The sequence below is a fragment of the Syngnathus acus genome, chromosome 15, assembly GCF_901709675.1.
Source record: "Syngnathus acus chromosome 15, fSynAcu1.2, whole genome shotgun sequence".
Taxonomy (NCBI): Eukaryota; Metazoa; Chordata; class Actinopteri; order Syngnathiformes; family Syngnathidae; genus Syngnathus; species Syngnathus acus.
Window position 1 is genome coordinate 8,725,811 of NC_051100.1, and position 22,996 is coordinate 8,748,806.

The 22,996-nt window shown below is 37.8% G+C and overlaps 1 protein-coding gene across 30 annotated transcripts in view; it reads right to left on the reverse strand.

The window, feature by feature from the left end:
• Positions 1-22,996, reverse strand: part of LOC119134656 (neurexin-1a-like) — a 145,984-nt gene that overhangs the window by 116,844 nt on the left and 6,144 nt on the right. For 7 of the 30 annotated variants that reach the window (XM_037271543.1, XM_037271561.1, XM_037271544.1 and 4 more), the window contains exons 3-6: positions 18,092-18,109; positions 16,862-16,891; positions 16,323-16,334; positions 15,946-15,993 (exon numbers count right to left, since the gene is read on the reverse strand). The exons of 5 other annotated variants lie outside the window; for them this stretch is intronic. In XM_037271543.1, the coding sequence (XP_037127438.1) occupies positions 15,946-15,993; positions 16,323-16,334; positions 16,862-16,891; positions 18,092-18,109 (108 nt within the window). The remainder of the gene's footprint in view (positions 1-15,945; positions 15,994-16,322; positions 16,335-16,861; positions 16,892-18,091; positions 18,110-22,996) is intronic. 18 more of the 30 variants (XM_037271564.1, XM_037271555.1, XM_037271552.1 and 15 more) reach the window with 7 other exon arrangements.

Here is a 22,996-nt window from a genome sequence, read left to right on the forward strand (position 1 = left end):
CAAGCTATTATTTCCATCGTCGTTGGGTCTACAGTACATTTAGGTCCAGACATATCGAGCAATACCATATCCTGCTTAATACAAAGCATGGCAGTGACAAACTCTGATGCCCTTTCTGCAAGTGACCACAGACAATCAACTGGTCCCATATGGGAGTTTGCAAATACAACAAGTAATACCAGCAATATGCTTGCTCCGGCAGACCTATTTATCAAAGTTAAATCAGATCGTATTATGTTGATATGGGCAAAAGGCTGGGTTGATTGGCATTCAAATAACTGTAGATGGATTGTCAGCACATGGCTTGCACTGGCAGGACCCAGTCTGAGTCATTATCACTCAACAAGCACAGTGGAGCCCCAGGGCACCCTGCTCTCTGACAGTAATGCATTCTAATCTTGTCAGCCCATTGAGAGCTTCAGCTACATTACAGATAACAGGGCCAGAATCAAACACTACTGTCTGTCAACATCTCGGATCAATCAGGGGCTAAGAGTCTGTGGGGCAGCCATGCATGCAATGCTGCTTTGCACACCAACCGCCATAAAGCCAAGATGGAAATCCTATATTGTGCTAGTGAGTCAGCAAAACGATATTTAAAATTTGAACAGAAATCTGAGAAAAAAACAGAATAGCAGAATTTCTTTTTTTTTTGGTCATGTTATTAGATATAAAATGATTGGGAACTTCTAGACTGTACCAATGGATTTAGTTATTAAATTATACTATTTTCTTATTTTCAATCATTAACATAATGTTTGTTTTCTCTTAATGTAATATTTCAGGTAAAATAAGTCTTGTCTGTTTCCATTACTTTACATTTCCAACCATCAAGCACACATATGGCAATACATCAGACCATTAAGTAGATTCATTATTCATAAAGAGGTTGTTACTTTGCTGGTTCACTTCCCATAATCGTAGTGATATTTTTCCCTGAAATAGGGTAGACGGATAGAGGAAGTGCACCATAAATATTCCAAAAGTCTAGCATACGTGCGGTTGTTACAAGTCAAAACTTATTAAATGATCAAAAGCGAATGGTCTGTTGAGCGTGTAATAACAAAACATATAATACTGTCTGTTTAGGAAACCCTGGTCTAAAATACGTAATGCGGAAATACAAAAACACAACAGTGTTCTATTGCACAAAGAAACATTTAAGTAAATAAAAGATGATAAAATGGTATCGAGGTGTCTCTGTAGGACAAATATCTTTGCTCTGTCTGACTGCCCTGTTTGTCCATTTAGAAATGTCACCAGCTGTGGGACTCCCCAGGATGCAAGCTAAAAGGCTTCACTAAAGTTCTTTTCCATTTACTGCTCGAGTTGGCACAGAGATAGTGCTCTGTTTTTTGTGTACCTGTGCTCGCCAGGAGAGTCAGAGTGCACAGGCATTTATCTTGGCCTCTAACAATACCAAGATATTATCGAACAACCACTCAGGGGATGGCGCCCCACAGCAGCTCAAGAACTACTCCAAAATAGAGATCAAACATGACATGAATCACAGCAGTCACTGATCTGGATTCGGTGTGTTTTTGAATAAATATATAAACAAATCACAAGCATGAAATAGATATTGGTATCCTGTGAATGATGTCCCAGAAAAACCACCATGCCAGAATTTCATATCAGCCAACAGCAGGAGTACAGAAAAATGTCCACTTGGGAAAAAAAAATGAAAATAAGAGCCTTTATCTGGTCATGGGGTTCAACTTCTTGCAATCACATGGTGGGAGATTCCTTACCGGGAAAGATACTGTACTCTCACTATCTGATGTTTGTTTCTTTTCCCTCTATGTCACTTCCAAAGATAACATACAAGACAACACTATCACATCAATTTAATTCCACTCCAAAAGCACTATGCAAATTTTGACATCCTGATTGAATCCCCATACTGTACTAAAAATAAAGTTTGTATATAGAACGGACAAGTGCATCACTCCTTGCTGTTTCACTTAAGTCGCCATAGGTGACAGGATTACGTAAAACAAAATGTCCGAATAAGGTAACAATGTTTCAATTGTCTTTAAACTCCGAATGGAAATGTCATTTAAAAAAAATCATGTCTGGCAAAGACTCCTCTTTTCTTTCATGTTAAATATGTTTGCAGGGAAACTAGCTAAATTGTCAAAGTTTGTGCACTTTTAAATAGACTCACTAACACAGAAAATTTGTTTTCTTCCCATTAAAATTGGCCATGTAGTAAAATGTGACTTTCAGTACGAGGCTCGAAAATGTTACGGCAGTTTTAATGATGCCGTAATGTAGCGGTAAAACTGATTCTATATGTACCACAGCCTGTGGCTCATGGTGTACATGGGAAGGATTTCGACAGTCTCTAGGTATACGCGGCAAGATCCCAGTTGATTCACTATGTTGCTCATTAGACCCGGGTCCTCAGAGGATCAACTCAAGATGAAATCCACACTGGTGCCTTTGTTACCCCAGGCAAATCACCAGGGAGGGAGGGGTGGTGTTTGGAGGATGAGGGGGAAGACAAGCGGGATAACAGGAAACAAACAGTGCAACCAATCAGGATGCTCTCTGGAGCAGAATACTTCTTCTCCTATTTAGCTTACAAAGCTGGAACCTTGTTTTTCCCCTCAGTGTCCCGGAGTAAGTCATTAGAGGGAAAATCAAAGAGACTTAGAAGTCTCAAGCAATTAAAAACAAAACGGAAGCTTCATTGCATTAATTGTAAAGATTTTGCTGTATTATCAATAAACAACCGAGCGTCAATCAATCGCATGTTACACGATGATAAATCAAAACAATGTTGACCTTTACATAGTACTATACATTAGTAATCTATGAAACCATGCATGATGTGAATAATAACTAAAAAGTAAAGAAATTCAACTAGAATTTGAGAACATGATCAGACTAAAATTACACTGTGTACTGGTAGATTTGGCTCCCAGGGTCACTCTATTAAGCTTTCATGAATCTATTCTATATTGCGAGCCCACTATCATTGCTCACCGGTGGACTGCCAATACGGGAGCATGCCAGGACAAGAATGCTGCTGGGTATTTGGTAAGAGAAACTAGAGTGATGGACATGAGCATGGTATGGCTAAAAGTACTAAAATAACAAGCGTGACAAAAAGAGCGCATTAAAAAGCATTGGGAAATGTCACAACTCCCCAGTGGGAGCCAGCAACACTTTACAAGCGATGTCGGTCACAGTGTGTCACACTCTGGTGGATATTGTCGTAAATCAGCACTGTAAACAATGTAAATCTATAAATCTGCCACATAGCCGGAGGTCACTAAATGGCTTATTGTTCAGGCCGCAATATCTTAGTACTGTAATGTGTTTCAAGATGTGCAGACTCTCAAATCGAAATATTATATTCAAATGAGCACTTGTTTTGTGGTGCAGGTTGACTTGCAGTTTCACATTAGTTATAATGTGAACAAATGAAAGGTCAAACAAAGCAAAACTCACAGAATTGTCTATTTGAAGACACCTGGCAGTCAGTAATGGCAAAACCAAAACTCGCAGAACTCACTATTTGAAGATACATGGCAGGTTTTACGATTTTCCGGTGCTCTACTCCCACTGTTTCATCATTAACTGTGAATTATTCTTGTTTTAAAATGACATATGGGCTATGGGTGTTTTCATGAAAGCTTTATCTCAAGATGGGTCTGTCCTATAATTTATTGAAGCAGGCTTGACCTCCTGATACCATGTCAAGGCTTTATTAGTCATCGATATTGATTACTCGACATGACTCAAGCAAAAAAAAAAAGCCCACGGAGCCAGGTTAAGAATAAACATTTCACTAATTTTCCATTCTATCTGCTGTATTTGTCTATCTAAACAGCATCTATCTGTTCTGATATTAAATGTGCAAAGTTAAAGTTCTACGAAATAAGTGAGTCGTCGCATTGAAAAGATGTTTTCAATGTTTAGCATTCACAAATCATGAGCTTTAATTAGTAGCCCAACATATTACGTTTTGCTACAATCTCATGTATGAAAAGAATCATTTACTGAGCTAATCCCTCACTTCCTTTGTCTAATTTCTACCAAATTGAACCTTTGCAAAGACATCTACACGCCTTACAACGCAACTTCTCTTTCAGTTGCACTCACGCGCCATAGGAATGATTTATTTAAACATGTTCTCTCAAGAGAAAGAGCCGTTTTTCTTTTCCTCCATCAGAGAATGCAATCTCACCACAATATGGCCACGGCAATTTGTCTTTATTTAAGTCCCCATTTGCTTTCTCAAGACACTGCTGTGTGGGTTGTTCTCCCTTAGTCTGCCAAAAGTGTCCTTTAGCTTTCGCGTTTGCTCATTTGTCATGTTTGACACTTTAAGCAAGATTTAGCGTGGTAAAATATGTACATTTTAATACTAATGCCTCCCAGTGGCTTCATTAGATTTGCAGGGTTTTTTCCCAAATCAGCAAACGTTCACCGGTTGCACCATACACAGAAAACATTATGCTAATAAAATATCATGCTTTATGAAACATTTTCAAATTAAAAGCAATGACATTAGTCACAGTGCTTATGCTTATACGCGACAATGGGCGGGCCCTTTGTGTACTTAACTCAATGTACTTTAATTTGTTATGCCTCAAATTTGAAAATTAAATTCAAGTAGCAATATTTCTTTCCCCTTTTAGTCAGTCCGAGGAAATTAGTTTTTACAGCCATTAGGGGAAGTTGCTTCCTGTGCTCACTTGCTGACAATGTGCTTTGCGCTATAATATCAATTCACTTGAGTGGACCCATCTTGTGTGGGTGTGGTTGTGTTTCTAGTGTGGACTGACCCGCCACTGAAGACTGTCCATCTCCAGACTCCAGGCGCTACATTGCAGGACTAATTACAGAACATCATGTTGCCAAGCAACTGCAGCAAATGGTGCCTTGTGGGTCTCTGGGAGGGGGTCGCAGCAGTACTAGTCGAGTCTTTGATCGATCTTTATGCGACCCCAGTGATCCTTAAAATATCTATGTACTGTGTTTGACTTGACATGGAGAGCAAGAACTCGACTAGCTATACGACACGGCAATTTGAGGCCAAGGGTAGCACTGACACGATATTTATTTGCATTGATTTGATTTATTACTTGTATTTTTATTCTGCTTAAAATATGTAATACTTTGCAAACCAGCAAATTCAGACTCAATGAAAGTGTTGAATGTTTTTTTTCCTAAATGCCTCCTTGGCATATGTAGCCTAATAGTATATACGTGTATAAATATAGATTTGTTCACCTGTGAAATTACATCTGTCGATTTATAAAATCATGATATTCCAATGGGAGGCATTAACCAAATGATTCGGGTTAGGGGAGAAAGAGAAAGAAGAAAAAAAAAGAAAAGAAGAAAGAAATGCATGTATTTAGGTTAGCTGAACTGTAAACTTCTTAATTAGATACTAATGAAAAGATACATAAAATTAACGTTAAAAAAGATTAATCTTGCGAGTACAATAATTACCAAGTATTGTTGTAAACAAAACTGGGAATAATCCATACAAAATAACACTGTGGGAAAATGTGCCCTTGTTAAATCATTTTCAATATGTTGCACAATTTTCTCTGATATTTATAACATGGCTTTATCCTCAGTAGGGAAGTATAAGTAGCTGGAGGGTGCCAACTGTTTTTATGATGGTAGATTTTATTGCAGCACTTTTACTGCTGTTTTTACTCAACAGGAATGAATCCACTCTTAATTACGTACATCGTGAATCAACAATGCTCACAGCAACTGACCCAAATGTTACACCACGATGCACATTTTTAGTGGTACTGTATGAATTATCACTTATCTATTGAGATAATTTCTCTTTTCATACCAGATTGCTGAAAAGGTCAAATTATATGTGTACCATTCATTCTTTTCTTTTTTCAAAACAGAAACAAAAATATACTAATTTTTTTCAGTATTTGTTCCAGAAAACAAAATGAAAAAAAGTGATGGGTTCACACATACTAGTTCAAGGCTATAACTGTCATAACTGTCACCTATAACTGTCATCCTAACCCGGTTCAAACCGGAAGTCATTCCAATGATTCATGCGAAGATTCATGAGGCGTAGGAATAATGTGGCTATAGTGGCACTGTGATTTTATTGTCTCTTTCAATACTTTTAGTCTAAGTTCTCTGTGCCCCGTTCTCCTTCCGAACCACTGTGGTCTATGCACTCTACACGTCCCATGATTAATAACACCACCTTGCTCAATTTTGCCTGCCAAACAGAGCAGTGCTTTCTTGTCATCCTGACACAAATTAATTCCCCTTATTTATCTTTAGGCGCCAAGGTGGACATAGGCAGAATAACTATTTAAGGGGGGAAGGACAAAGAATTATAGACGGTGTGCTCTTGATGACAGGGCCATTTGTTTCTCAAATAAGAATCGAGATGAAGTTCATAACAATCACTTCTATACGCAAACTCTTTTGCTGGGTCTTTTGTCCTCAGGCTACAGTCAAAGGCAGAAATGGGCAACTTGTGGTTCATGGGTACTCTCAATGATTCAGTTCCAACTCGTACGGGTTGAAACCAGTAACAATGGAGGAGAATTAATAAGCTCAACTGCTGCCACACATGGGCAGAGAGCAAAAATAATGATTCAGCATGGAGTGTCAGGGCTAGGTTATTCGGACAGGGCATAGGTCATTCTCATCCTTAATGCTGTTTCTCATAAAAAAAATATCCATACAAATAATTTATAATTTGAGAGGACAACTAGTGTTTGAGATATCTTTATCTTGTGAGCATGCTAAATAGCATAAATAAATAAATAAGCAAATCAGAAGTCAATCGCTCTTTTGCTCGGTACTTAAGTAGTTTTCTACTGAATACTTTCTCTTACCCAAGTAATCGTTCAGTGAAGTACTTTTTTTAGTCACATCATTCTAACAGTACTCTGAGTACAATTTGCGGCGACTCGACCCACCACCGGTTACAAGCTCAACAGTATATCTTTTTAATCAGCTTCATTAAAAGAGCTCTTGTCAAGTCAGGCCTTACTACAGCAACAATAAAGACGCTCTGAAAAGAGTCAGCTAAGGGGATTTGCAGATACGAAAAGTTCACTTTCGTCTTCTCTTTGATGAGAACCTAACGCTCTACTTTCCCTAACAGAACACACAATGATTACACAACCCACTGTATTAAAGCACGGAGCACTGTATGTGGTAAGTTCAAATTGATTTAAGGGATAAATGAGCAGCCCTGCTGTAAAAATAAATAAAATTAAATAAATGTATCTCCTTTGTCAAATAATGGTGATGGCTGGTTGTGCTTGAGTGTGTAAATACTAAGCACGGGTGCGCATAACAATTTGGGTGTTATTAACTTTATGGCTGAACCTAAACACAAACAACATACCTAGTCAACATTAAACAGTCAAGGAGAGGATTAACTATTTATAATAAAGTGCAGAAACTGATCCATTCGAGGATTTTTCTTTCTGTTCATAACGCATATGTTTCTTCATTTTTAGTTTTCGACCAAGAATGTTAGTATTTAATTGTTAAATCATTTATTTTAATTTTCACAAGTGTCCACAATCTATAATATATCAAATCATGAGTATTGCATGTCCACATATTTTCAATATATAACTTGTTAGCCAATGCATACTACAGACTCTACATCCTTAACTGCGTATGTATAGGTTCCATTGTGGCACCAGTACGCTAGAGTATCTTTCTCATTCAAATTGAAGCAGCTCTCCCTCCACTGACAGTGAGAAATGGATTTAATAGCCAGAGAACAGCTTGTCAGCAGTCTGAAAAACACAACGTTAGGAGACTTTGTGCACTCATCCCCCCCCTACCCCCAGGGATCTGTATTGGGGGGGGATATTATAAAGATTGGAAAATATCTATGTCAACTCTACATTCTGATCCCCCAACCCTCCACCCTTGCTGGAAGGTATATTTTTCATTCCCTATTCATTGTGAAGCTGCATGCAGTAGCACATAGGAGTTATACACCATATAGTGTGTAATGGAAGGACGCGTAACAAATGAAACATTTGATTCGATCTGTTGATATCACAGGCATTTTTCACAGCAGACATTTTGTGCTGTATTCGCTGAATTTGCGTGGGCAGATTTAACCAATGAGGGTTCAGGTGGTTACCCGACTGGGTAAGCTATAACTTAATAACCAAACGCATTCAGAGGATTCAATACATTATAATCGGCAGGTGCTTCATGTGGTATTCTGCACTTTATTTTTTATTTTTATTTTGTTTACAACTGATCAAATTTAAATTAAAATGATGAAATGGAAGCTAGGTTGGTCAGAGGCTCTCTTAGCCATAATTGCGCAGAGTCTTGTCTGGCTGTTGTCTCTCTAGGGGACCAGCAGGCAGCTCAGGGGCGTGTTGTTATATTTCGCACTTTAATGATGTACAAGGCATGCTCGCCTCTTTTCTGTGCCACTATTTTAGTCACCGACACTCTAAGTTACATTTTAACAGCAAAATTCAAGTTGATTCGTGTTTCCTTAAATAAGCCCCAAATAATTTTTATGAATTTCACTGCTCTTACCATAATGTAGTATTTAGGAATCAACAACAGTCTCGGTGTTTATTTTGTATATATCTCCATTACTTGGAGATTTTGAAAAACACAAACTGTCTCATAAATAGCTCACGCCCAACGCATGATGCAAAAGTAGCTTTGTATTTGATTTGCCCCTCTATTTATCTATTCATTTTATCTTGAATGATTGTTCCATTTGTATTAATTGCTCATTTTATATCGGATACATGTTGGAATAAGTAAAGTTGACTAAAGAAAATTGAATTTTTTGCACTTGACTGTATTCCTTTAAAAGAAGTTGGACAGCTGCATATGTTGATTTGGACTTTTTCTGGCCACTGGATATTTGAGTTTCATTTACGAAGCTACAAATCATTGCTAAAACTAAACACTGCATTCTCATCTAATGATGCAAAACTCGCATAAAAAGAGCCAGTCAATGATTAAACTGTTGAAGTATTGGCATTTCAGTAATGACTCTTGGCTTACCGACAGTAGACTGAGTTAATCCATAATGGTACTAAAAGCCAAAATTTGAAGTCAAAATGACAAATCTTAATGAAACATGTGATTCATGACTACAATATAAAATGAAGAGATAAAACAGAGACTGCAGCGGGTCACTGGGCTACTTTAATTCCTGGAAGCCTCACTACGCTTTGACAGTAACATGAATGTTTTGACAGCTCTCCAGTGACCTTCGTCAGAGTGCAGGGAACAGCGAGTTATAGCCTCAGCAGTGTCATTTGAAAGAAATATATTTACAGTTCACAACGTTGGTCTCCCACAGGAGCGAGCAAGCTTATTAAGCAATGGATACAAAAGGAGCTTCTATTGTTTAATACCTGAACGGCTTCCGACACAGGCCTATGTTCTCAAACGTCTAAAATATTATTTGATTAAATCTGGAGAGAGTTTGCTTTGGCAACCAGTAATCAAAAGTAAATCATCAGCAAGTCTCACTTCGCACTGACAAGTACTGCAATAGCGAAAGCTCTTATTGTAGATCAACTTGATTCTAATGTACAAACTTAACATGTTAAAATTCTATTTATGCTACCAATACTGCCAAAAGATCCTGAATATGCCCCATCAATTTATGGATGTAATTTTTTTTTATGTTGCTTTCTTTCATTGCTGATTTATACATGCATTTTAAAAAAGCAAAGCAAATTGAAAGTCTTATTGTCCTACTGCTATTAAAAAAGACTATCTTCCGCTTATAGTAATTTTGATACAATTGTTCATACTTGGGTTTTGTTTTCACGCCTGAGCTCTTCTAACTGATATAACTAGGCCGCTTTGTGCAGCAGACCGAAATCAGTATTGAAAGAGTCGAACCTCCTTTGACAACAACGCAAAGCAGCCGCCTTGCTGGCATTTTCATGCTTTGTAGCACCGCAGTGAATCTCATCCAGAAAGCGAAACAAGACTCTGCTCGGGAAAACTCATTGATACAACAGCAGTGGACCAAGTGGGGTCATGTAATCTCCCACTGTCTTTCCTTGGCTCAGTCTCAAAGGATGTGGGGGCAATGCACAGGTGATGTGAATCCAGGAATAAGAGAGGAAGGGAGGGGAGAAAGGCAGGAAATGAGATGGGAGGCTAGATGAATAGCACAGCCAGATGAATTTCTTGCAGTCTGAGTGAAAAACATTCTTTTGGCAGCACTGGAAATAAGCAGACAAATGGTGCTTCTACATGCGAGACCTCAGTGTCACATTCAAGTCAAATAGGAGGCAACAATTCAGACTCAACATATCAGACCATGTTCTTGCCACCTCAAGATGACATGTACATAAATATACAAAAAAATGATGGGACTTTACACCAATCTAGATATTGAATGACCATAGCATGTGAATTAAATAAGCAATTCCTTGCCATATATAAAAAAAGACGGTCCTCAAGATGAGCATAGAAATAAATGCATAGAAATGAGCCAAGTCTAAAGGTTCTGTATTAAATAGAGATTCAAAATATTCCAGGCATAATTAATCCATTCCATTTTCAACACTGCTTTTCCTGTTCAGGGCCCTGGGGGGTGCTGGAGCCTATCCCAACTGACATCAGGCGAAAGGCAGACTACACCCTGAACTGGTCACCAGCCAATCGCAAAGGGCACATATAATCCAGTAAAAAATAATTCAAATGTATTTGATTGTTTTGTTTTTCTATAAAGTGGTTCTGTCCTCATATGGCACAACGAAAACAAGAAATCTATCTTTATCTGCTGTGTCTTTAAATGTTCCCGACTATATGCAAAACAAAATCAAAACAGCAAGAGATGTACATACAACATGTTTATGCATACAATAGGTGATACAAGGCCTCCTTTCTAAATCGTGTTTTTATCCCTTAGGATATGTCGGTCTTGAGTGTAATGACTCTTGGTGCACACCTCCCGAGACAAATTGCCACTGACCCCCATGGATTTTCCAGGGCACACTCCATTCGAAATGGACTATTCAATTTCCCATAGGGAGCCCTGCCACTTCCTCAGCATGCATCATTGAAAATGAAGTCATTTTCGGGTTTGCCTGGTCACAATGAGTCAACCTATATTTCTAATACGTCTTTAATTAATTGCTTACATTAATTGGTGGCATATAGCTCTGAATGATAATCTGGACAATCCTATGACGCTTGAGCTGCCGCAGTGGGTAGATTCTGCTTCCCTGTTGTAAATAAATGGATACTAAAACATTGTTTTGCATATGTTGGCACATATGTCACAGTTGCCCAGACAGCCACGATAATATGAATGATCCTTCATAAGACTCCGATTGCGTCTAGAGAATGGCGACATGTCACCTGTTATTTCAGTCTGCTGAAGCCCACGGCATGCCCCGAGGTTATACCATTCACAGGAACATATTACATGACTGTTTCTAAATAATCATGTGACATGTGACAAGAATGATGTGATGAAATTTTGATTAGGTGCTTAGAAAAAAAAAAAAGACTATGAAACAATACTACTGCGTTCCTGCTTGGGTGTGAATCTACATCCATCGTCATAATCACAAATGACCACAATAATCTAAGTAAACTGGGCAAGCTCTGTCAACTTTTAAATCAAACCACTTATTTATTTTCCTACCAAATCCAGTTGTTTGTATACTGTAATTCTTCAACTTGTCAACAGGCCAAGATACGACAGACATAACAGAAGAAGATAATGCACGGTTACAGATAGCGGCTTTTTGAAGTGAGCTACGGCCCACAAATCAAAGCCAACAAAGCACCAGTATAAACACATCTATTGTGGACACACAGACAGTAAATCAGAGCAGTAGAAAGCACTGAATCATTTCACAAAATTGCCGGAATGCACTAACTATAATCAACATGCACGCAATAATTTTTAGCAATTTGAGTAGAGGTACAGGACTTTTCGTGGAATGGGAAGTGGCCTTCCTCATCCTGATATTCATCCTCTCCTACTAGCAAGCCGAAAAATACAGTTTTTGCTTACCATAGTCTGAGAGGCATCGACCGACACTATTGATCTTAAGTAGATCTGCCATTCTGCTCGGGAGCCAGATGAGCCTTGTCGACATCGATCCCCCCCTTTTTAGTCGGCATTTATCTTTCACTATTTCACTGGACTGAAATAATTCTATACCTGTCATCTTTTATTGTATGTATCACTATGGAAACTCTGTTTTTGTGATAAAAGAAAATGCAAAGCAGTCTACAGAATGAGGACTAAATTTACAAGGAATGTATTTTCTTATTGGTTGAACTTTTACAAGGTTGTTGGAATTTAACATTTTCTTGGGAAAAAAAATAAGATGCGCCAAATATCTGTTTGAGCCCTTCAAACCTATTCCAATCTTGTGTTGCTGTAATTATAACATCTTCATTGTTCTACATTGGCGCAAACATGCTTCTAGATTGTCAAGCTAGAGAAAAAAAAAAACTATAATACTTAATATTCTGCAAAAATCACCTCTGGGCTGTCATTAAATAAGCAATAGTTTTTTTTTTTCTTCCACTAGTATGTCAAATCCTTTTTGCATATATGTAACAAGGGAACATGAGTACTCCTTCATGTGAAAGCCTTCATTGATCTGAAGCATAACAATGGGCCTTTGGTAAAAAATTCAAAAAGGAATTGATTATTATGCAGGAAGAATATGCGTTAGTTCACAGTGCACATCGCAACTAAAAATTCATTTTTCATGAAATTCCTGACGGCCACTTAGTCTCAGGTGTTATTAAATGTCATGTCAACGGATCAACACTGTCAGGGAGGCTGGTATTTATTTAAATGATACAATATCTCAAGATATTTATTTAAAAAGAAGACACGCATATTTGCTTAATACCTACTACTACAAAAGAGAAAGCGTAACCCTTTGAGATGGTCAATGGAGCTGAAAGAATTTCGCTGTCAGTCTCCCTGGTTTTATGTGAAGCTACAAAGGCAACATCTGTTGTTGATTCAATGTGTTCTGATACCTGTCAAAAAGAGATAGCAGACACGTCCACAAACGTCATACGTGATGCTCCTGGGTGTTGAAAACAGCTTCTTGTGGCCCAAATGCTACACTTTGTTAGAGCCATTATGACTGGGTATGGACAACAATCTGGATATTTTTTATGTTGTGGCCATTTTTTTATTTTTATTAATGGCACATGACACTGTTAGGAAATTTGTTTTGATTTACCACTGGAAGCTTAATGATGCATTTGTGAAATTATCATCCATGAAGTGTTTAATGGGGCATGAAAATGTCTTTCTAAATGTTTTGCATTCCTAAATAATCATACTATTTTTGCCCTCAAGAGTTCAACTTGTCATAGCTGACGTTGGTTGCATACGTGTTGTTCTTTTAGATTACACGGTCGGTGAGCCTGAAAAAAAAAAATGCCTCTGCTGGGTATAGTCTAGTCGTGCAATCTGTTTTAATTGTGAAGATGCAGTTAACCAACAATAAATTCCAAGGACAAAAAGTGATACTGCAATGTCACTCAATTAAACAGGTTGAGGCCAACCAAGCATAAGTTGGATCAGCTACATAAAGAGCACGCACACCTTCTACATGTCTGACGGGTTCATACATTCATTTAAGGATATCTTGGTTTATTTTGTATACTGACAAATTCACATGTATTGCAATCTTGCAGTACTGCTGAAAGTAAAATGGATGAATTTGGAAGTTTCGTTTGCTCAAGCAACTTTTGTCATAGTCATTCTCACAATATTAACAGTCACCAAAACATGAACTCCTTTACAGAGATAATAAAAACCATCTTATCGCAGTGTAAATTAATCAGCTCCTGGGTATGTCCTTGTCTGACTTCGATTACATCACAAACCAATTATAACTCTCCAAAGTTTTTGAACCCACAAGAAACAAATATAACAAGAACAATTTGATAGCAATTTCTTTACCAGTTCATGATAATCTAGAAGATTAAACTGTAAAATGAAAGTCCCCATATGCTCAACCAACAGAATTTAGCTAATTGCTGAATGAGGATTTAATGCACTCTGGTTTTTGTGCACAAGCTGGGATTTAAGCATTAAAAATCCATTTGATTTGTCATGTGTAAACACATATTAAGAAATTAATCTGTTGTCCTACTTCATAGCAGATAATGGGGGAAAATAATTTGCTTAAAAATATACTAATTTATAGAGAGCCCAGTTATACCTGCAAGCTTGTGTGTACAGCCTGTCGTTGAGCTTAAACTGGACATGGCTGTTCATTGTGATGGCGGGAAATAAATACCAGGGATTTGTACAAGCACGGATATCATTCCCTTTCTGTTTTCCGTGGTTTGATGTGCAGAAAGAAAAGGTTTTAAGAATCCTGTTAGTGCACCAGATAAAGCACACATAACCTAGTCCATTCTCAAAGGAGCAAACCCAATCAGAGGATAAACCCACTAAGTGTTTAACAGACCACAGGTGGACATTAAAAATCAACCATGTCTGGTGTATATTTATTCGTATATTGTGCATCCAATTTTCACGGTCGATATCCTTATCCGCCGTCACTCCTCCTGGTTTTAATACCCAAATGAGGATATAGTGTAAAGGTGTGGGACTGCACATTGCATAACTGGACTGCGTAGGTTTGCACCACAGGGGGGCAACTAACCAAAGCCTGTATTAGAGGCAAAGTGCTGTGCATGTCAGGTTTGTGCTGCATTAGCACTGTCTTCTTCCTGCAGCTTCCCTGCTGTCAATTCCGAAGGTGTTTTTTGTTTGCCGCATAAATACATTCCACGGACACCTTCCTAAACTATATTAAGTGTAAACTGGGATTCTGGTTTTGCAGTATCAATACATTCGATGGCCATTTGACAGCTTGTTGCACTTAATTGATCACGACTGGCATCATCCATCATCATCGGTGAGACGGAGTAAAACTCAGAGGCAAAAAGTCACACATACGATTGGGTTCATAAGCAGTTCAGCATGAATATTTGATCCAAAATGACTTGTTTCAATGTTACTTATCACTGTGTTGGCTGCAGAACCAAGGAAAAAGTATAAGTAGATAAACACAGAAAACTCAAAACGTTTTACTGCAACTGTCCTACTGCATCAGATCCAGGTTGCCTACACCAATTTAATGATTAGCAAATAATCATTAAATTCATGATTAACTTGGATAAAACAAAATATCTGGTAGGACTTTTTTTGGAAATCAACATCAAATTGAAGAGTATTTTATTGTTTCAGCGTATTAATGAGTGCCTAACTTCCTCAGAACATTGCCGGTGCAATGAAGAGCTGTTGAAGAGGGAACAGTTTGAATTAATTGAACTTAATAATTTAAATAGCAAATTCTGAAATACCAGCATCCCCAAATAGATTGTGTCTGACATTAGAGGTTCCATTGTACTGCTATTTTTGGATTCCAAGTCATCATGTGGTATTATTGTGCATCTGGATAAACCTTCACTATAAAATAATGAGCAGCTTCCGGAGGCAACACACTGACTTACATAGCCGTGAACAGACATTAGATCAAGTACAGGAATGGCACTTACCTTGGAACACAGAAAATGTCAATTTGTGAAAAATGTAAGTGTGCGTGTGTGTGTGTGCGTGTGTGCGTGTGCGTGTGTGTTTGCAAGTTTACACAATCATAGATGTAAGCAAAGACTAGAGTGAGAGGTGGACGCTTACCTGCCCAGATGCAGCTATGCAAGATGTGTACAGTATGTAACATTACACAAGTCAAACTATTAGAAAAAAAATGTGTTGTTTGCAAGAATAATAAGCCACAGCAAGCAAAAGCCAAACAGAACAATAGCATGTCAAAGCAACACAAATATTCTATGCATCTTCTTCTTGAGTATGTCTAATGCCTAATCATTAAACCACCAATTGCTATATTGTGCTTGGTTTAAGAATAAAAAAAAAATGAATAGGAGATTTACCTTGAATGCTGAGTAGCGACCTTAGAAGCCACGTTTCCCCTCTCTGCCCTGAGGAGAAGAGTCAAACGGCAAAGATCAGACGTCCACTTACCCCACAGGGAGAAGAGGTGAGGATCACAGCCAGGATGGGAGGCCCACAACACTATGATCACGCCTCACACAACCCCAAACCCATTACTTGAACCATGGACAGCAACCCTATGTTCTTCTGCCTGTTGTCATCTTTCCATGCAGCAAGCAGGCGACGGATTGAATGCGTGAAGCAAAAGATGCACCTACCTTGAAGACCGCTATTTAAAATTGCCGCTAACCTCAACTATGATATTGGGTATGTAAATGCCATTGGGTAATGAATTAAAAACAGATTGGGGAAGTACCTTTAGGTTGACCTATGAGTTTTGATGAGATGGTCCAGAATGAAAGCAAGTTCCCATCACAAAAAAAGGAGAACAAAAGGAGAGGAGGAAACACCAATAAGTGCAATGTTGGTTAAGGAAATGAAGACTGAGAGATTTGATGCTTCTGTTTGTGCAAACAGAGATGAAATGGCGACAAATGGAACCAAAACTGGGAATGGTTGCGTGAACTATGGTTGAGTGATAAGCACGAGTTACAATGACACTACGCTGCAGTGATTACAACGCATGCATTCAATTTAGAACTTTTCTTAACACAGTAAACTTACGAAATTTACAGTAAACACTCAGGATGGAAAGAAATGGCCGAACCAGACAGCGGAGTCGAAAAGACAATTCAGCTCGTAAAAGGGCTCATATACCCCTGAGAATTATCTCCAACGAGCGCCACTTTAGAAGTGTCACGTTTTGTGCTGGCCTCAAACACACACATTTCAGAAGACAATGACAGCATTGGGGACAATGGAGGGAAGGCAGGAGAAAAGGAAGAGAGCTCATACCTTGGTCGCCCATCATCAGGTGTGCCAGACCTTAAAAAGGAAAACAAGAGCAACAGTCAGCAGAGAACAAGGGATCATGGGAACTTGTGTCAAAATAACAACGGACACAAAGGCATCTCTTTTCACAGTAGATGTCTGTGTTACTGGAAGGGATGGGATAAGGAAAAGTCGGAGGGAAAGGAATAGGATGGTGCGCACACACAGGGTCAAGCCTGATGAGCATTCACAGCTGGAATGCGTCATCGGCTACTTACTCATTCAGAAATCTTCATTCATGTTTCATCGTATCCCTGATTTAAAATGCACAGATTTGCATCCAGTGAAGAAGTCCCCCACCATGACTTCAATTGAGTCATCCAAAAAAAATCATTTAAATGTGCCAATTAAAGTGAAGAATAGAATACATTGACTCAATCCAGTCACACAAGCGGTGCCTACTATGTAAAGTAGACACCATTGCATGGACATTTGTGTACTTATTTCTTATGATATTATATTGATATATTTTAATATTGAATAAATTACTCTATATTTGGATATCATTTAGCCTAAAATTAAAGGTGCTTGGTTGACATATTTTACATTATGATACATGTCAAATAAATCTATCATTCAAAACCAAATAAAATATTTTAATTGTGAAATACAGAGTAAATTGTACTGAGGTAAGATGGACAGAACTCATTTCAATGTGTTCTGATTCCTGAAAAATAAACATCGACGCAAACAAGCGGAATGACCCCTGTCAATTTTTTGGATGGCAAAGACACCATCACATAGATATTAGCACATTGGGGCGTCAAGTAGTTGTGTATGTTAAAAGAATATGACAGACATAAGCTATGAACTCACTTAAATCAAGGGCCTCTACTGCAACAAATACAAACTAGAAATCCACCACCATAGTTTTAAACCAAACTTTTGGAAAAAGTTTTGCAATTACATAGCACACGACATTAAAATGACTTTTGATTTTGAAGTTCAACCCATTTGTTGATATTTTTTTTTCCTCTTACCGAGATATTTTCTCTAAGGCACAGCTAAACAAACCTTAATAGTGGGGGGGCAGATCATAACCTGATCCTCTACTTACCATTTCAACAACATTAATAAAGCAGTTACCTGCACCAAAACATTTGATAACATTTATGCGAGGATCCATCAACCAAGTGTTTTCTCATTTGCACACTCGCTTTAGTAAACGCTGAACGCTTCGATAATAATACCCACCTTCAGAATATTTATCTTCTGGAAGCACGGACAGGCAAAGAGAAAGAAAGGAAGACATTCATTAAGCAGCATGCAGACTAGGACCGGCCGTTGCATGTTAGCATGCAAGGCATTGAAAAATCACATGCAAGTGACCCAATAGAACCCCATTTCTTATTTTGCAACACTTGGTTGTCCTTATTTACACACTGGAATACACGGCAAGGTTGAACACTTCATTTGATTTAAAAATATTACATTGTCTTGAACATTTTAGAGGCTGATAAAACACCCAACAACACTGTTAAACCACTTTATAAAAAAGGCTATGAGGCATAATGCTTTGGGGCTGTAAAGCACATCTTGAGACTTACTCATTGTGTTATGTAGGGCATTTTTAATTCATTTATTTAAGCACCAATGACTTCAAATACTATTTAATTCAAAGCATTAGATATATTATGGGAGGAATAAAAAGCTACTCTAGGATAACGATTGCAGACAAAAGCAAGGAAGATCCTCGATAAATATATTTGTGATAAATAAATCCACTGTGTCAGAGCAAGCATTTGGGTGATTTGCTTTCGAAAGCATTGTACGTACAGTGGCAGTTCTTTGAAAGCAAAAAAGCTTGAATTCTATTTTGTGTGAGTGGCGTGCGAAGGTGAGGGGGAACAAACATGTGACACACTCATCAAGGAGTCTAAGAAATAAATAAGATACATGCATGCTTGATTTTTTTTTTGTGTGTGTTGCTGGATTGCATGCAAAATGAGATGTTTAAGGCCCATAGACTGCCTATAAAAAAAAAGCAAAACAGTCAGTCATTAAGTTTTCGCCAGTGTTGATTCTTGCCGTAAATGCCATCCAAAAAGTTTTGTTTTTAATGTACACTCTTTATATGTGTTTATTTTTCCTATGAAACACTAAAATTCTAAATACGGTAACACATGCAACATGTAGTTAACATTAATTAATAGGAAATCAGGTCGGGTTATAAACTATGGGGAAAACGCAGAAAAGACCAATTTAAACCACAAAAATCAAATTCCTACCTCTTTAAAATGTTTTGTTGCCCCAATTCAAACGATCATTTGAGCCAAAAACTTACCATCGTCACTGGTTCCCCCTCAGACAACATGCACAAAAACATTTACATCACAGCTTTGTGAACAAATTGCAAAACAATAGAGCACCCAACTCTTTCAGTTTCTCTATGCTACAATAAAATAAAAATATATGACTGTATACATTTTTTTAACTTTACTTTCACATGCAACTTTGTAGAGTGATTGATTTCATTTCATTCATTTCATTCAACTGAGTGGTCTTCTGAATAAATTCTGAATACTTTGTTCACAAAGCTTGAAGATGACTTGCTGAAAAGCATCCAAGCAAAAGCATGACGATGACATTTGTAAAGCAAACAAATATGATGATGTAAAGACTGACAAAGATATTAGTAACATTGATGGCTTCTCTACATTTGAAAGGCTGGACCTTACAGTATTGCATCACACTGTGAAAATATAATAGGAGTTGTGTGGGTCATTTTATAATTATACCCTTTTGCATGAAAACTTCTCTGCGTTTTTGCCCGAATTATGTGACTTTATTCGAAATAAAAGACATTTAGTTTATTATTATCATGAAATTTTGACTGTTTCACAATATCACCAATTTTTCACTTTATCAGTGTCGTCAAAGCAAACAACTTTAATCCTATCATCATGTTTCAATGATAAATAAAAAGATCTGTTATTAAAATCTAATTTGTGATGTCTAGATAACACCGTTTGGGTGTAATTGAGCTGCATCCCACAGAAAAGTAGCTTAAATTGAACAGCAGTATCACCTGCCATACTCGGCTATTAAAATAAGACCCCTTTAACTGTCTCTCTCTCTCCCTCTTTCGCTCTCTTTTCCCTCTGTAGTTGCACCACACACCGACGCCATACACTTTCTTTCACAAATGTACCCAGCTGGTTACATTCTAATCCTGAGACATAAATCCATTTAATCCCCTTGTCAAAGTGATCCTAGTGCTATTGTGCTGGTAGAACTACACCAAAATGAACTCTGCTGTCTATCACATACAATCTGCATCTTGCGCCACTGATCATTTTCCAACAGAAACTCATCATGTGTGTGCAATAATTATATTAGAAAGTCAAGGCACCGCTTTGCCGAAAGAAACATCTGGCATGTAATGACAGAAAACACATTGAGGAAGGTTACAAATTATGTAAATTGTTTGTTTGTTCTGTTTCAATTTTAACATCTTATAGTCGGGCGGCATCCTCGTATCTCTAAAATCATTATTAACAGTAAGTATAGTTCTCTTTTCTTTTTTTTTTTTAAATCTGCTGTGTGCCGAGGGGAATATTTGTTTGAATTTTGTAAGAATTAAGACCGTACTGCCTTTGTGTTTCAAGCATATCTTCATTTTCATGCAGTGGCAAGACGAACAGCATTGCGCCTCGCTATGCATACTTTTTGTTGCTATAATTCCCAATTAGGAAATGATAAAATGCACCGAATAACTTCATGGGATTATGTTAAATCATGCTGATTATTATTATTATAATCCGCCTATCCAAACAATAATTTAATTTCTAAATAGCCTCAAAGCGAAGCAGTTTTGTTATGGTAATATTTTTTGGGAAAGTAGGTCAGCTCGAACAAAACCTAAACTGAAAAACTGAAACATCAATTGCTTAGAAATAACTTTGGTTGTGGTAATATTCAGTTAATAATCACATACAGACTTGAAGCAAATGGACACATATTGACTGCTAATTTTGTCTCATTACGTCACATGTCAATACATTCTGTATGATACAGTATTATTTTTGTGCAACTCCTGTGTGGCATGTGGCGTATCTCTGCTGTAAACTAAACTAAATTGATAATTAAGTAATTCCTGAAAATTAAATTAGAAAACGATTTCCTTGCAAAAAGTAATTGTTGGCATGCAGAATTTTTTGCTTTGAACGTCATGCAAAAGACAAAAAGGCAGCAGGGTGTTTTTAACTCAATGCATTCATTGCATGGTCTTACATAAACAAGAACGGAGAAGATTAGGAATGATGGATAGATATAATATAGTATTTGCATGAACCCAGCTGAGACAAGGGCTCGTCACTCTTGTTGGAATTATTACGAAATACCAATCAGACCTATGTCATTGGCATGTAAGAATGGAAAATAGCACAAGTCCATTCACAACCCATGGAACCCGTGCAATACTAATTTACTGTGTTTGGGAATTTGGCAGACCAATGGGGTTTTTTTTCCACACGCCCCTAAGACAGCTGACAATTTGATCAATTAGACTAGACTTTACACCAGATAAAATCAGCTCTAAGTTGTGATTCAGGTTTGTGTAACATGATTTTGTTCAATGTGATTGTATTGCATTCATTTACATGACAAAGTGTGAGCTTCAAACCGTTCAGATTTGACTTTAGACCAGCTCAAAGGAAGTTCAAGTTGTGGCGCAGGTGGTGCAACGTAATTTTGGTGGTGATGGGGGTGGCATGATTGCTAAGCACCACTCATATAAATGTATCATTCAGTTACGCCTGTATGCTCTGAGCAGATGGCGTGCCGTGCTGACAATATAGTCCAATGGTGATCTTTTCAAAGAGGCAGACCAAACAGAGGGGGATTTCACAGAGCAGATGTGCTGAAGGACCTTGTCATTCTTTCACATCTTGTGGTTTGGAATCATCCAACAGGATTATCAGCATAGTGTATACTCTAGTTCTTATAACCCTAATCCCAGGATTGACCAAATCTAGCATAGTGTTACAGGTGAGGATGCAACAATGGTAATACGCTCGACTGGTGGGAGACTTAAGATATCAATGCTGAAACCTGTCAGATGTTATATAACAGATCTTGCAATTTTAAAAAGTGATTTGCGCCTTAAATCACCAAGTCTTTCTTCTCGAAATGCGCTTAGAAGTAGTTTAAAGAAAACGAAAGTGTGCTTTATAATTGCCAATGTGTGACAAATCCAATCTCAAGTGTAGCTCCTCTGCCAAAATAATGTTTAAAACCACACACACACGCTTACACACACAAAGCACAGAGTTAAATAATAGATTAGCTGTTAACATTAAAATGTATTCTTCCACTTTTAATTCAAAGATAGACATGGAGAGGCAAAAAATGACAAAACGGAATAAAGTTTAGCATTGTTAAAATCAAATGACTAATTAACACCTAACAAGTTCTAATACAATGCAAGATGAGCTCAAATGCAAAAACACTCAGAAGTGTGACAAAAGCCAAATGATATAACTAGTGGGGATTGAGTCTCCTCCTCTTACAATTTGAAAACCTCAAAAAAATTCAACTTCAGGGAGAAGTATGGACTAAATGATGATTCACGTTTTAGTGTCAGTTTTTGCGACTTGCAGTTATGCTTGTGTTTTGTGAGTCCAATCTCAAACCGCATATATGGAATTCCACATATTGTGGTGGTGGTGTTTGTCAATGACAATATAATTGACTAATGTGGTCTTGAGGGAAAATAGAGTACACTTCTTGGCTGCAACAAGCAGAAGCTACTACTTAATGGTTCGCCTACAGGAGACAATCCTTTGACAATCACTAGCAGTTGTATTTAAACTAGGTAGAAATCCCGCAGGAAATACCTCTAATCTTTTGATCCGAATATCTGTCTTTAGACTCAGAGGCAGTAACGCACGATTAATCTGCTATTGTCCGAGTGGAGCCGCACTTTGGCTTCTAGAAAATGACACTTTCCCAGATATGGATTGTGCTTGTGCAGTGATCGACGCAGGTCGTAGGAAGCACTCATTCAGATGAAACTTCCTGTAAGGTGCAGAGCGCTTCCATTTGCAATGCTGAATGTGAAGGATTGCATGAGTCACTACTGTAAAATATGGCACACAG